Consider the following 15,204-nt stretch of genomic DNA (forward strand, 5'->3'; position numbering starts at 1 on the left):
CTTAGTAATGCAATGATTACTACTGTTCTTTTAAAAAAGTCAGAACATATTGTAGAAACCTGTAGATACTGGAAAGCTAACTAAAGATTGCAAATTAATCTCAAGATTCTCAGAATGGAATTTAGCATTGTCTCTTTCTTTCACTTGCTGTCCAGGGAAAGAAAGCAGAGGAATGTTATTAGATACGGGATCTTCCAGCACTGATGGAGCAAATGACAAGTCTCTATTAAAACCTGGAGCTATAAGTGAACCATCAGTCCTGTGATCTCCCTTGCCCCCTCTGTGTGGGGAAAGTGCCTATCCCACTCAGCAATTAGGGTAGCACGTTCGAAAAAGGAGTGTAGCGTGAGGAATACTGCAGGGTTGCTCCATCGTTCGATGATGCAGTGTGTTAAAAACATTCCTGGGAATTGGCCTTGAGGGGCACTACTTGGGATTGTGGCTCTTGACAAAAGCTTAGTGAATATCAAATTAAAAAGTATTCTAAATGTATGTTACTTGGTTTGAAAGGATAAGTTGCCAAGCTTGCACAGAGATGTCTTCAACTTTTTAGTTGAAGCATCCCTACACAGTGGTAGCAGTAGATTCAATCCCTCTGGAAGTGGACAGTGGAGGGGGAAAACAGCAGGAAGGGCAATGTCTTTAAGAAATTGATGTTCAGAACTTAGGCACATCAGCTTGGTGACTTTTTACCTTCCCACACGGTGTCAATGGAATACAAGGGTGGAGCTGTCACTTGTTTTGCCCTAGAAATGTAGGGGCTTTACAAAAAGCATAAGTACCACAAAGCTAAGACCCAAAAGATGGTTGGTTGTAAACTCAGTGTATAGAGAAGAGCTCAATTGAATTAAGACCCTTATAAATGTATTTTTCATTTTCAGAATCCTCTGTATACTACAGAAGACCAACTAAGTAGCACGCCTAGGATGAGCAGGAAAGACCTTGCGAAAAATATTTATCTAAGAGCAATAAATATTAAAATAAATGCACAGTTGCAACAGGTTTAAACACATGCACACGCTTGGTGGAGGAAGACAGAAAAAGGTACTGGCTCCACCAGTTGTCAAATGCAAATAATAAACAAAATAAAGGCATCACTTACTTGTTACACTTCTTTGGTGGGGGAGGTGGGGGAGAATTTTGACTGTCTGGACAGCCAATTTCTTTTTCACTTTCAGGAACACCCATTGTAGGCTTTCCATCGTCTGTCAATCTAGATACCATGACCTGTGTTTCGTTGGGGGTAGAATAGATTTCAGTGTCTATTGTAGCAGCATCCAGTTTGCCAATCTCGGCCTTTACGTCGTCCTGTCCGAGCTCTTGTTTGTAACTCAATATGGCAGTCAGCTTCTCAGATGACTCCAGTATCTTCTGATCACTGCACAGGTGGTGTCGCTGTATGGGTGGGGGCGGCAGCATGTGTATCACCCGTCCATTCAGTCCGATTAACTTGTCTTTGTCTTTTTCTTTCTCCTCTTCTTCCTCAGTCTTACGGCGGCGAAAGAAGCTTTTGAAGGAGATCCATCGTTTGGGTTTAGCCTCCTGTGGCCGTTGGCGACCCTCTGGGCTTAGCAGTGGCGATTCGTTCTCAGGTGTTCGTACAGGGCTTGTTGGCTTCCCCCAGTTACTGAAATGCTTGTGCAGGAGGTTGCTGGCATGGTATGGGGATGATGTAGAACGTGGGGGTGGAAATGGAGGCAGTTGTTCATTCTTAGGATTCGGGCTAGTTGCACCGGGAGATTGTACTGCACCCAGCTTACATGTGGGTACAGTGACCTGCTTTGTTAGAATGCTTTCTTTCTGTCCTTTTGCGAGTGTGTTGTCCGTCACTTTGGACACTTCCGCTCCACCATTTGCCTGTGGGGAGAATAATGACTTTGGGCGAGGGAGAATATCTCTGTTCGCTTCTGAGATGGGAGGTGGCTGAGAGTAAAGCTCTTCGGCACTGCTGGCTTTTGATTGCCCCTGCGGATTTTCGGGCGGCAGCTGTGGAGGCTGAATAGATGCAACAATTTGGGAAAGCACAGTGTTGGCATTTTCCCTTCCTCCTGACGATATCTGCCTTTCTGGTGTTTCTTCTTTTCTGGCTGGTGAGTTTTGAATAGATCTCTGAATTCTGGAAGGAGAGTTTTGATTGGATCCAAAGCTTTTGTGGGGTGAGGACTGTGACAGGATTTGCGCTTTATTTTGTGCAGTGTTGAATTCGTGCACTTTCTGTGCAACAGAGCCAAGCAGTTTTCGTTCCGTGCTGGTACTCACCCCTTTTGCTTGGGACAAATCTACAGATTTCTTTTCTGATGATCCGATTTCCTCATATGTATGGCTCATTACATGTTCTGAAGTTTCCTTTTTCACATGCGATCCACTAGGACCCAAGAAGCTTTTATAAATGGCCAAGTTATCATAAGCATTTGGATTAATTACTATCGGTACTTTTATAGCCTTGTGCTTTGAGCTCTGCGCATATGTTGGTTCATCATGTATGATGATGGGGAAAGGAGGCATCCCAGCATTGTTGTAACTATTGAACTTTATCTCAGACAGATTTGGAGACTTCACTGGAATAGTTTTTGAAATAATATTTGTGGTAGTAGGTGAAGTCGGAGCAGACTTGTGACTAATCTGTCTTGGGGGAGGTGTAGGGCCAGAACTATTTGACATTAAAGCCACCCTGGGCATTTTTTGTCGAGGGCTAGTACTGGAAGTCCACACCTCTTGATATCTGGTGATACTTGACTTTTTCTGGTTGTTTATCTGGCTCGAGAGTGGTGTGGGTGGGTTTGGTGACACTGGTGAAGTCTTTGTGCCTTGAAGAGATTCGGGTGGACTATCGGACTTTTTACTGTTCATCGCTGCGGATACATCGACGACAGTGTATGGTTTGCACATACCTGGTGGCTCTAAATCCACAACTCTGTATGGTTTTGCTTGTTCTTCCTTTGGAATAATGTTAATTGTCACAGTTTGCCCAGGACTGTCTGTGGAATTTATGGTGAATTCCTGCTTCTCACTTTGTAGGGCTATCTTTCCATCCTTCTCTTCCAACCTCAATGCAAGAACAGCTTTATGAGTTTCTAGAGATTTTACCGCTGTGCCTCTTGCTGGCTTAAATGGAGCCTGCTTTACTTGGGGAACCTGTTCATTTTCATTTAAGCTTTCGTAATCGGGTTCAATAAACTTGATGCTTTTGCAGTCACTTGGGATAAGATCACCATTGCAAAGTTGTTGATGTGTAGTTTTTGTTGTCCCAGTTTGAGATCCCTCTGTCATTGAGGAATCAGGTGATGTAGATTCAGAAGATAATATGCTTGGCATGCTGTCCTGGCCATATGGGATCAAGGCTTCATCACCGTATCCATTTAGAATTTCATCATAACTATCATCGTAGTCCACAGCACAAATTCTCTGTAGGGACTGCTTTCGTAATGGCACTGTGTTCCACTTTTTGTCACTGCAGAACCTCACAGGAGACAGTGTGTTGGCCCGAAAGTTAGCAAAACGAGGCTGACCACGCATACGTATTTCCATTGCCAACAGCTCTTCATCACTTTCATCCCAACTTTCTCGCTCTTCTGTCACATTCTCACTGGACTCATTGCCCACTCTTGGCTCGCCGCTGAAGGAGCAGTCTGGATAACAGAAGAGTCCTCCCTCATTGCTGATGACGTCTAAGCTGCCACTGAGCATAACATGCTTACCCATATTCTCTTTCATTCCTGCCACAATGCAGCTTGGAGGAAGCTTCCTTTCCAGTGAACGCTGATAACATTTGTTGATCCTTCCAAGGAAGGACTCTCGGTCACATGCTTTGCTTTGCAAGTGTGGCTCGGGCTCAAATCCAACAATTTCCTTCAGTACGTCAGTTAATCCATTATTATTGTTGTTGGGTATCCTATTATTAATAATTCTGTCTGGGCCGCCAGCCCTCTGAGAATTGCTGTTGTTCTCCTCATTATTGTTGTTGTTCACTGGTTTCCTGTTGATTAGAACACCATTCCTATTCCATCCTACAAACACATGCTTATTTTCACAGCTTTCCAATACCTCCATTTCTGTACTCACAGTTTGTCCATCCATGACCATCATGGTGGGCTTCACAGCAATTGTTGGCTTCTTAGCAACAGGAGGTCGAAAGTTACCAGTGCCTGACCTACCCCGGTGGTTGTTGCTATGGTTAGCATTAGTTTTTAAATTGTTACATGAAAGAGGCGGAGTTTCAGAGGCAGTAGTCAAACAATGCAAACTTTTGGGCTTAAAACAGTTCTTACATTCACCAGGCTTCCAGACGTGTTCAGTGAAGGCATTGCAGGCGGACATTTTTTATAGAGCTGCTCATGAGATGCCCCTTGCTTACTGCATTGTAATACATTCATTGATAAGTCTCACTTTTTATTCATCACCAAGTCCTTTGATCGGTGCTCTGTGTCAACTCATACCTGGAAATGAAACATAATAAGATAGCTCAGGTTTTGACCTATATAGATGGTACTAAAATTTATCAGTCTGATTTCACTCCATTCCCCCACCCCCCCCCCCCCCCCACCCCCTCAAGTGTAAATCTGCCTACGAGTAGAGATAGCAACCTTTTTTCATCCAAACAAAATCCTTCGGGCTGGGAATGTGATACAATTCAGAGTGACCATCACCTCCTTAGAGAAGTCAATGAACAAACAATGGTAGCATTTTCATTCTTTCAGAAGTAGAATGTTCCATTATTACAAGGTATTTTATCGATAGCTTGACCGAGCATACTATGCGAAGATAACTCACCTAGTGGGCAGATTAGACGGATACACACAGCCCTCAGTTTCAAACCCATGTTCACCTGAGCCACTGCCTATCTGGCCATGTTAATGCAATGCTATCACCAGCACACTTTGTAATACAACCTACTTTCCCCATCTTGGACACAACCCCGTTCAAGAAAACCATGTTTAGCTATGCAATAGACGATTATCTAGAGTACAGAAAACAAGTCATTTCCCCCGTGTAAAAAAAACTTTTAACAGCAAAGGCATATGTAGAATCAGTTCCAAGATTGCTAACTATACATTATTAGAAACAGAACACATGATTAAATTGAACATGCATAAAGTGATGGAAGTGTCTCATTTTTATTGAAAGCTGCTTTCAACTCAAAGATGCAAGGCTGCTTTAAAATTAATTCTATACATTTCTAACTTTGAATGTCACACCATAAATCCTCAATCTAACTTACTAACAGCAAACTCACCAAGCGCAACAATTACTAGGTCCCGAACACTCGAACACTGAATAGTCTAAATGCTTTCATTTGGCTGATTGATGGTGGCAAAATGTACAATGCGTGTTTTAAAAATCGGACGGACAGCAACTTAAGAGTTCACTGCAGTCGGGACGGCTCATCACATGGTGACTACAAATCCTGCCCGGTTAGTAGTTTCACACAATTCTCATTGCTCTTTATGATATAAAAAAAGCAAGACTGAACTCAATAATCTATTGCCTCACATCTTTAGAAAAGCAGGTTTGCAATTAACTAAAATCGAATATAATTTTTTCAAAATCCAGAATATATTTTTCCCAATTATATTAGTGCTCCTCCTATTTAACCAAATCCTGTTGTGAAGTGCATCTCAGATATCCTGTTTTCATTATTTGTTCTAGCTATGACATTGGACACCGAACAGTTAATTTGAAAATAATTTAGCAAAGCTTAAAAAAGCTAGCAAGAAAAGTTTCTAAACTTTTGAAAACTGAATTTCAATAAGGGCTTCTTTAAGCTGACAGGCTAGATACTTCTTAGATGTACTTCAAGTTATCATGGATCAGTGCTGGGACCCCAACTATTTACAATCTATATTAACGACTTGGAAGAAGGGACTGAGTGTAATGTAGCCAAGTTTGCTGACGATACAAAGATGGGATGAAAAACAATGTGTGAGGAGGACATACAAGATCTGCAAAAGGACAGACAGGCTGAGTGGGCAAAAATTTGGCAGATGGAGTATAATGTTGGAAAGTGTGAGGTCAGGCACTTTGGCAGAAAAAAAATCAAAACGAGCAAGTTATTATTTAAATGGAGAAAGATTGCAAAGTGCTGCAGTACAGAGGGACCTGGAGGTACTTGTGCATGAAACACAAAAGGATAGTATGCAGGTACAGCAAGCGATCAGGAAGGCCAATGGGTATCTTGGCCTTTATCGCAAAGGGGATGGAGTATAATAGCAGGGAAGTCTTGCTACAGTTATACAGGGTAGTTGGTGAGGTCACACCTGGAATGCTGCGTGCAGTTTTGGTTTCCATATTTACGAAAGGATATACTTGCTTTGGAGGCAGTTCAGAGAAGGCTCACTAGGTTGATTCCGGGGATGAGGGGGTGAACATGACTTATGAGGAAAGGTCGAGTAGGTTGGGCCTCTACTTTTTGGAGTTCAGAAGAATGAGAGGTGATCTTATCGAAACATATAAGATTATGAGGGGGCTTGACAAGGTGGATGCAGAGAGGATGGTTCCACTGATAGGGGAGACTAGAACTAGGGGGCATAATCTTAGAATAAGGGGCTGCCCATTTAAAACTGAGATGAGGAGAAATTTCTTTTCTCAGAGGTTTGTGAATCTGTGGAATTCACTGCCTCAGAGAGCTGTGGAAGCTGGGACATTGAATAAATTTAAGACAGAAATAGATAGTTTCTTAAACGATAAGGGGATAAGGGGTTATGGGGAGCAGGCGGGGAAGTGGAGCTGAGTCCATGATCAGATCAGACCATGATCTATCTTATTGAATGGCGGAGCAGGTTCGAGGGGCCGTATGGCCGACTCCTGTTCCTATTTCTTATGCTCTTATGTTCTTAAGTATCGTAGGAAAGACATGCTGAATCTAAAAGTTCTATTTAAATCATTTGTGTAATGATCTTAATCTACATAAACTGTAGCAGAGTCACTTCATGGCTGAAAATGTTACCTTCAGAATTAAGAATGTTTCATTTGTGAGTACATCTAGTTTTCATTCATTCCCAAATTTGATTTCCCTGTTTGTTGTCGCAGCAACATCCTTTTATTTAAAAAAGAATTGCGTAAATGTTTGTGCTCATCAAGAGCAGTTCTCTCTGCTCTGTCCCAACGATTTGCCTCAACCTCAAAAGGTCAATCCCCGTGAACAATTTGACATATTCCCAACTTCCTCACACTCGTCATCCTCTGGCTCAAATGGGATAGCCAGCTTAGTGTCACGGGGTCATGCTAGATTGATGCTGACCAAATCCATTTCATGTAGGATCCTTACATCTGGTGGAGGGACGACTTTCATCACAGGTCTTAGAACTGGAAGGCAGTGCATAAATCAATGCGCCACCATGTCGCTCCCTCCCGCCACCGCTCCCCTGCCCCGCCCCCATCCCTACCCTCTCCCCTTTCAGATATCAAAGTGAACTGTTGTTAGTAACTATAATAATGTCCTATACTTATATTACACAGGATATACAGCACAGAAACAGGCCATTCGGCCCAACCAGTCCATGCCAGCGTTTATGCTCCACTTATGCTCCTCATCCCACCCTTTCTCACCTAACTATCAGCATACCTTCTATTCCCTTCTCCCTCATGTGCTTATCTAGCTTCCCCTTAAATGCATCGATATGATTCGACTCAACTTCTCCTTGTGGAAGCGCATGTTGGGGAAGTCCAGAACCAGGGGTCACAGTCAAAGGATAAGGGGTAAACCATTTAGGACCGAGATGAGGAGAAACTTCTTCACTCAGAGAATTGTGAACCTGTGGAGTTCTCTACCACAGAAGGTTGTTGAGGACAGTTTGTTAGATATATTCAAAAGGGAGTTAGATGGGGCCCTTAGGATTAAAGGGATCAAGGGGTATGGAGAGAAAGCAGGAATGTGGTACTGAAGTTGTATGATCAGCCATGATCATATTTAATGGTGGTGCAGGCTCAAAAGGCCGAATGGCCTACTCCTGCACCTATTTTCGATGTTTCTATTTAGATTATCAGAGCCCAATGAGTAGATTAATATTTTAAAAAAGAAACAATCTACAATTGCACAATTTTCTGGACATTCTATCCTAGATTTTTTGATGGCCGACGGAAACTGTCAGTGTTACCATCGGTCTCTGTACCAAAGTGGTAAAGAAAAACGACACTATTTCCATGAAAAAACATTTTGTAAATCTTTAAACATTTGTTTAAAAAAGTACATACATTGATGTAAATTGAGTCAAAATGCATCAATGAGTCACTCGCATGCAGCAGTTTGACAAAGGTAACATACAGGTCTTTGCTCCCAAAGGAAAGAATGCTTGCCAAATTCTTACTGAGAGAATTAGAAGTGATGAAATAATAAAGGATCATTCAGCCTATGAACCCCAAAACATACAATTTACACCTCATTTACCCGACTCATTTAAACTCCCTTACAGTGTCAGTTGGGTAGCACTCTTGTCCCGGAGTCAGAAAGTCAAGGATTCAAGTCCCACTCCAGAAACTTGAGCACAAAAATCTCGACTGACACTCCCAGTGCAGTGCTGAGGGAGCACCGCACTGTCGGAGGCGCTGTCTTTCAGATGAAACTTTAAACCAAGGCCACGTCTGCTTTCTCAGGTGGATGTAAACAATCCCATGGCACTGTTTCGAAGAGGAGCATGGGAGCTATACCCAGTGCCCTGGCCAAATATTTATCTCTCAACCAACATCACTAAAAAAAAAGATGATCTGGTCATTATCACATTGCTGTTTGTGGAAGCTTGCTGTGCACAAATTGGCTGCTGAGTTTCCCACATTACAACAGTGACTACCCTTCAAAAAGTACTTTATTAGCTGTAAAGCGCTTTGGGCTGTCCGGTGGCCGTGAAAGGTTCTATATAAATGCAAGTCAGTCTTTCTGAAGGACAATTTCTGAATTGTTTCTCCCTGACTGTAAAAGTAATCAAGTGGAACTCCAAAGTATCAACCCAGCCCAAGACCTTGGCTGGTTATTTTCCACATATCATTTTCATTGTTCCAGCACCAAAGATTCCTTGGAGATTTTGATCATATCTGTAATTCATCCGTTTAATCTTAAATGAAGAAGACAATGCCCTATTGTTAACGATATGAGGTTCGTTTCTCAAGTAAATTAGGTCACATTTTAGGGAATTCAACCCAGCCCAGCTGTGCACCGAAAAGCCACACTGTAATGTAATTCTTCTAACTGAAAATTTTCAACTGCGAAAGAAAGCAGCAACATTACTTTGTAATAATACAGTCTCATCAACAGAGGGCATGAAGTCACATCACATTTCTGAGATACTACAGGTATTCACATGAATTCGTACAATTCACAATTATAATCCGACCCAACTTTAGAAGGTTGCCTGATGAAATCATCTTGGGGGGTGGGGCGGGGGGGGGGGGGGCTCACAACATTAGAGATGGTGTCGAAGGAAGGGTTCCAGATTTGTAGAGAATTTGTCAGCTCTGGAATAATGAGAAGTTGTGCAGACAGAAATAACAGACTTCACCTAAACTGAACCAGCATCGTTTTCCTGGCCGAGTGTAAACAGAATAATGGTGGATGCTTTAAACGAACAAGGTGGGGAAGAGGGAGAAGAGCAAATCAAAATGTTTAAACTTGATTGCATGGGAGGGGAGGGGGAGGATAAAGTTGGGGTAGTGGAAGTGGAAAGTTTGAGAAAAATGGCAATTAACATTAGCAATGGGACCAATAAGTAGGAAAGAAGTCAACCAAATAAGTTGTCTTTATACCATTGCTTGGAGTGTTACAAATAAGCAGAAATGCAGAAGTAATTGCAGAGACTTAACTGCAACCTGCACAAGCTTGGGAGTTAAATATACCAGGATACATTTATACAGGTACAATGCCCGAAATCCGGAATTATCGGGACTGAGTCCAGGCCGGATTTTGAGTTTTTCCGCATTTCAGACAAGAAAATCAATAGTCTGAAATCTGGAACCCTCGACCGAATCCGTGCCGGATTTTGGGCCTCGCCGCTCGCACTGGTGCTCAGGGCTATCCGGAGCCGAGGGGAAGGATTCCCGACCCCCAGTGATGGCTCAACCCCTCCAGGTAGGGTCAGTGAGCTCAGTGGCTGATCATCGATGAGCGGGTCCCTGGGAGCGGACTGTTGGAGGGTGGGTGAGGTGGCTGAATTTCCATCACTCGCTCATCTCCTCTACACCCTACATTCACACCGCTCCGATTCCCGCCGCCCGCAGCCCCCTGGTGCTGCGCTTTTTCGTTTCCTCGTCCCTCGTTGCCGCCATCTTGGCCGCCTCAAAATGTCTGGTTTTCGGAGAATAATTCCGGATTCCCGACGACTCCATCCACGATATGCAAAATGTCCGGTTTTCGGACGATTCCAGTTTTCGGAGTTCCAGATTCAGGACATTGTACCTGTATATATTTGCAGTTGTCCAGCAAGACTCCATGGCAAAAGTGGAACTTCACAATTTTGGCCCTATGTTGCCTGGAGATATGACTGTTAGGAAATGATCCAATCAAGGTATTTAAAATAACAAAGGGAGTAGATGGAAAAATAATCATGTCTCTAGTAGGGAAATTCAGAACAAAAGGACATGATCTTAGAATTCAAACCAAAAAGATTAAAAGCAAATCCAAGGAAAACCTCTTCACACAAAGGGTTGCAAGACTGTGGAACACATTGCCCTGATAGCCACAGATGCAAAGTCAATTGAGACATTTTAAAGGGATATAGATACTTACTTGACAAGTAAAGAAAGACTTGGATTTATATAGCGCCTTTCAGGACCACTGGATGTCTCACATGCTTTACAGCCAATGAAGTACTTTTTGAAGTGTAGCCACTGTTGTAATGTAGGAAACGCTGCCACAAACAGCAATGTCATAATGACAAGATCTGGATTTTTTTTGTTGACATGTTGATTGAGGGATAAATATTGGCCAGGATATCGGGGAGAACTCCCTGTTCTTCTTTGAAATAATGCCATGGGATCTTTTATGTCCACTTGAGAGAGCAGATGGGACTTCGGCTTAACACCTCATCCAAAAGATGGCACCTCCGACAGTGCAACGCTCCCTCAGTACTGCACTGGGAGTGTCAGTCTAGATTTTGTTATGCTCAAGTCCCTGGAGTGGGACTTGAACCCACAACCTTCTGACTCAGGCGAGTGTGCTACCCAGTGAGGCAGGCTGACATGTAAGATGGAGAAAAGGCAAGGAATTGGAATTAAAAATAGAGCTGCCATGGATCATAAAATAATGGAGTGTGCACAACAACCCAAATGGCAGACAACTGTTGCTATGTTCACCTCTTCCCCTCGACAATTATAGGAGCAGTACACACCTCAATATAAGACTATGCAGTTGAGCAAACATTGCATTCAGATCGGTTTTGTAGATTGCAGTTAAACATGACTAACCAAGTAAAAACATCCCAAAACACAGTCTGTAAAAAAAAATTACATGGGTAGTTATCAACATGACTCATTACCACAACATGAAACCAAGAGTAGGTCACAATTTCACTACTGTACATGCTCCACCTCAGTTAACAAGCTCCCCGCTGGAGTGGAACTAAACTATAGAACCAGTGGGAACCTGTTCAACCTGCGCCGTCTCCAGGCCAGATCCAAGACCACCCTAACCTCTGTCGTCGAGCTACAGTACGCGGACGACGCCTGCGTCTGCGCACATACGGAGGCTGAACTCCAGGACATAGTCGACGTATTTACTGAGGCATACGAAAGCATGGGCCTTAGGCTAAACATCCGTAAGACAAAGGTCCACCACCAGCCTGTCCTCACCACACAGCACTGCCCCCCAGTCATCAAGATCCACGGCACGGCCCTGGTCACCGTGGACCGCTTCCCATATCTCAGGAGACTCCCATCAACAAGAGCAGTCAGCGACGACGAGATCCAACACCACCTCCAGTGCGCCAGTGCAGCCTTCGGCCGCCTGAGGAAAAAAGTGTTTGAAGACCAGGCCCCCCAAAACTGCCACCAAGCTCGTGGTCTACAGGGCTGTAGTAATACCCGCCCTCCTGTATGGCTCAGAGACATGGACAATGTACAGTAGACACCTCAAGTTGCTGGAGAAATATCACCATCAATGTCTCCGCAAGATCCTACAAATCCCCTGGGAGGACAGGCGCACCAACATCAGCGTCCCCATCCAGGCTAACATCCCCAGCATTGAAGCACTGAGCACACTCGATCAGCTCCACTGGGCAGGCCACATAGTTCACATGCCAGACACGAGACTCCCAAAGCAAGTGCTCTACTCGGAGCTCCTTCACGGCAAACAAGCCAAAGGTGGGCAGCGGGAACGCTACAAGGACACCCTCAAAGCCTCCTTGATAAAGTGCGACATCCCCACCGACACCTGGGAGTCCCTGGCTCAAGACCGCCCTAAGTGGAGGAAGTGCATCCGAGAGGGCTCTGAGCACCTCGAGTCTCATCGTTGAGAACATGCAGAAACCAAGCGCAGGCAGCGGAAAGAGCGTGCGGCAAACCTGTCCCACCCATCCGATCCCTCAACGACTATCTGTCCCACCTGTGACAAGAGTCTGTGGCTCTCGTATTGGACTATTCAGTCAACAAAGAACTCACTTCAGGAGTAGAAGCAAGTCTTCCTTGATTCCGAGGGACTGCCTACGATGATGATGACTGTACAATGAAATTGAAAATATTTTGAACACAGAGGCTGTGAATTTCCTCGGTGCTGCTCCCGCTCCGCCACTGTAACTCTGTGCTAAGTGCGGTGAATCATGGTTTCCACTAGATTTCCAGTAAAGTTACAGTGGTGGTGTGGGAGCAAGTGAGGAAATTCCCAGGCATAAAGCTCCCTTACTATTAGTTACTTTACTCAATAGAATACAATTGTGCAATTGCTGCTTTTGAACAATATAATTGACCTGTCATTTTGGACTACTGGTATTGGTAGAATAAGGTAGTGAACTAGCGCATTCACGCAGACACCATTGTAAATCCATTCTTCCTACAATATGCAATTGTTATGAAATAGCCATTTAATCTCTGCTTAAAAACAAACAAGCAATTAACATACAGGGAGGGGAAAAAAATCAAGATGTTCCTATTTATTTCGTTATTCATCATCATCATCTACATAGGCAGTCCCTCGGAGTCGAAGATGATGTGCTTCCACTCTAAAAATGAGTTCTCAGGTGACTGGCAAGACCAATGTGGGACCTACAGTCTCTGTCACAGGTGGCGCAGACAGTGGTTGAAGGGAAGGGTAATCGAGGAGCCTGCGTTGACGCAAGCTCCTTTCGCTTGGTTTTTGCTTGTTCTCGGCAATGGGACTCGAGGTGCTCAGCGTCCTCCCGATGCTTTTCCTCCACTTTGGCTGGTCTTGGACCAGGGATTCCCAGGAGTCGGTGGGGATAATGCACCTTTTCCAAGGAGGCTTTGAGGGTGTCCTTGAAACATTTCCTCTGCCCACCTGGGCTCGCTTGCCATGTCGAAGCTCTGCATAAAGCACTTGCTTTGGGAGTCCCGTGTCAGGCATGTGGACGATGTGGCCCAGCCAACCGAGCTGATCGAGCGCGGTCAATGCTTCGATGCTGGCCCACCATATTTCGTTATTAGTGTCTCAATAATAAACATTTGACTCAGATATATTCGGCTGGCATAGATGATGAGCCGAATGGTCGCCTTCTGTGCAGTAAATTTCTATGATTCTATAAAACTATAAAAGCACAAATCTAATTATACTAGTTCCTGATTTAAGATTATAGTAAAGGAACTGTCAAAATGAATGGTGGAATTTTATAAGAGCTCCGTTTCATTACTATATTCTGAAACTTGTAAATTTGTTCAAAAAAATGTAAATGCTGCAGTATTGGATATGATTTTCCCAGTCCACAAGTGAGGTGGTCTGTATAAAACATGAGTGGTGAAGTCAGAAACCATTGCCTCTTCTCATAAAATGATTTAAAATCTAGTGTTCATTTGTATCTCATTCCAAGCATGGGGAAGGGTGTGTCATTTACACGTATGGAATTTATGTTCAAATCTATCTCAAGGTAATGGAATGAAAAAGTCTCCTCTGTTTAACAATTCGATGAAAAATGAATAACAGTTTAACTCAGTTCTCAGTAAGTGTAGCTAGATATCATAAAGCTGGCAATAAATTGTTGGAGCCATTCAGGTAGGTCACAAGGATGGTTGTGTATGAAATGGAAATGATCTGATGCCATAGTGGCTGGGGTGAAGGCACTTTGGTGCAACGGAGTTCAAGGAATTTTAGTTTACATCTAATCCATGCGATGTGTTTAATTCCAACACTCAGTGCTAAGATGGGAAAGCATTTCATTTCCCAGTGCCTCCATAAGCAAAAACATTCACTAGGCATCTGGTACCCGTTTCTGGAGTTTGGATTTCGAAGTAGAAATGATAATTATACCAGCCTTTACTGTTCCTCAGAAGCATGTTCCTGCATCCTAAGGTTAAGAGTACATTCACTTTTAGCAACCACAAAGCTTACAACTAAAAATTAGTTCAAAATCATAGACTACAGAAAACAAAGGATAAATGCTGGGGACCTGCCAGATATAAAAATCTATTGAATTGACCTGACCAAACAATACACAAGAAAGAATATTGCTGAAGAATTACTCTATCGGGTTCCATTAGATCACAAACATGTTTTCTGCTTATAAATTTTAAAAGGTGAAGACTTACCAGTAGTGAGGAGAGTTTGAAGCTTGGAGAGAGGTTTACAGCAATGTATTTTTGTTATAATGGATGGGACATGATAAATTTATCATTTCACATCTTTTAAAAATAATTGATTGTTCTGGATCGTCATGACTGTATTCAGAACAGACCTTTTTTATTGGTGTTTTGCTGCCTATATACGGTGCACTGTTTGTGCATAGTAGCACACTATGCTTCATACTGATATCACAGTTTGTGTTTTGCTTGCAGTATTATGCTCAAGCAATGACGAAAGAAAAAAGAAAACAAATTTCCTGTAAAAAGCAGATCCACATTTTCTCAAAGAATATGGAGTAGTTGAGGCAAATAACATAGTTGCCTTTTGTCATGTATCCGACATGGCCACTGTTGGTACTATCACATGGTGTGCCAGCAGAGGGCACAGCAGTGGGAGACTTGTAGGTTACCTGTACAGGTGTGCCAGGCCTAGTATAACAGGCAGGCCACCAGGTGTGATCCTCACTCTGGAGTTAACTAATAAAGGACTACGGTCAC

General features: G+C 43.3%; 1 protein-coding gene across 13 annotated transcripts in view; it reads right to left on the minus strand.

Moving 5' to 3' along the window:
- peak1 (pseudopodium-enriched atypical kinase 1) overlaps positions 1-15,204 on the minus strand; it is a 196,472-nt gene that overhangs the window by 43,009 nt on the left and 138,259 nt on the right. For all 13 annotated transcript variants that reach the window (XM_070864994.1, XM_070864987.1, XM_070864992.1 and 10 more), the window contains one exon: positions 1,103-4,436. In XM_070864994.1, coding sequence (XP_070721095.1) covers positions 1,103-4,317 — 3,215 coding nt within the window. In that variant the 5' untranslated portion in view covers positions 4,318-4,436. The remainder of the gene's footprint in view (positions 1-1,102; positions 4,437-15,204) is intronic.

The sequence above is a fragment of the Pristiophorus japonicus genome, chromosome 21 (assembly GCF_044704955.1).
Source record: "Pristiophorus japonicus isolate sPriJap1 chromosome 21, sPriJap1.hap1, whole genome shotgun sequence".
Taxonomy (NCBI): Eukaryota; Metazoa; Chordata; class Chondrichthyes; family Pristiophoridae; genus Pristiophorus; species Pristiophorus japonicus.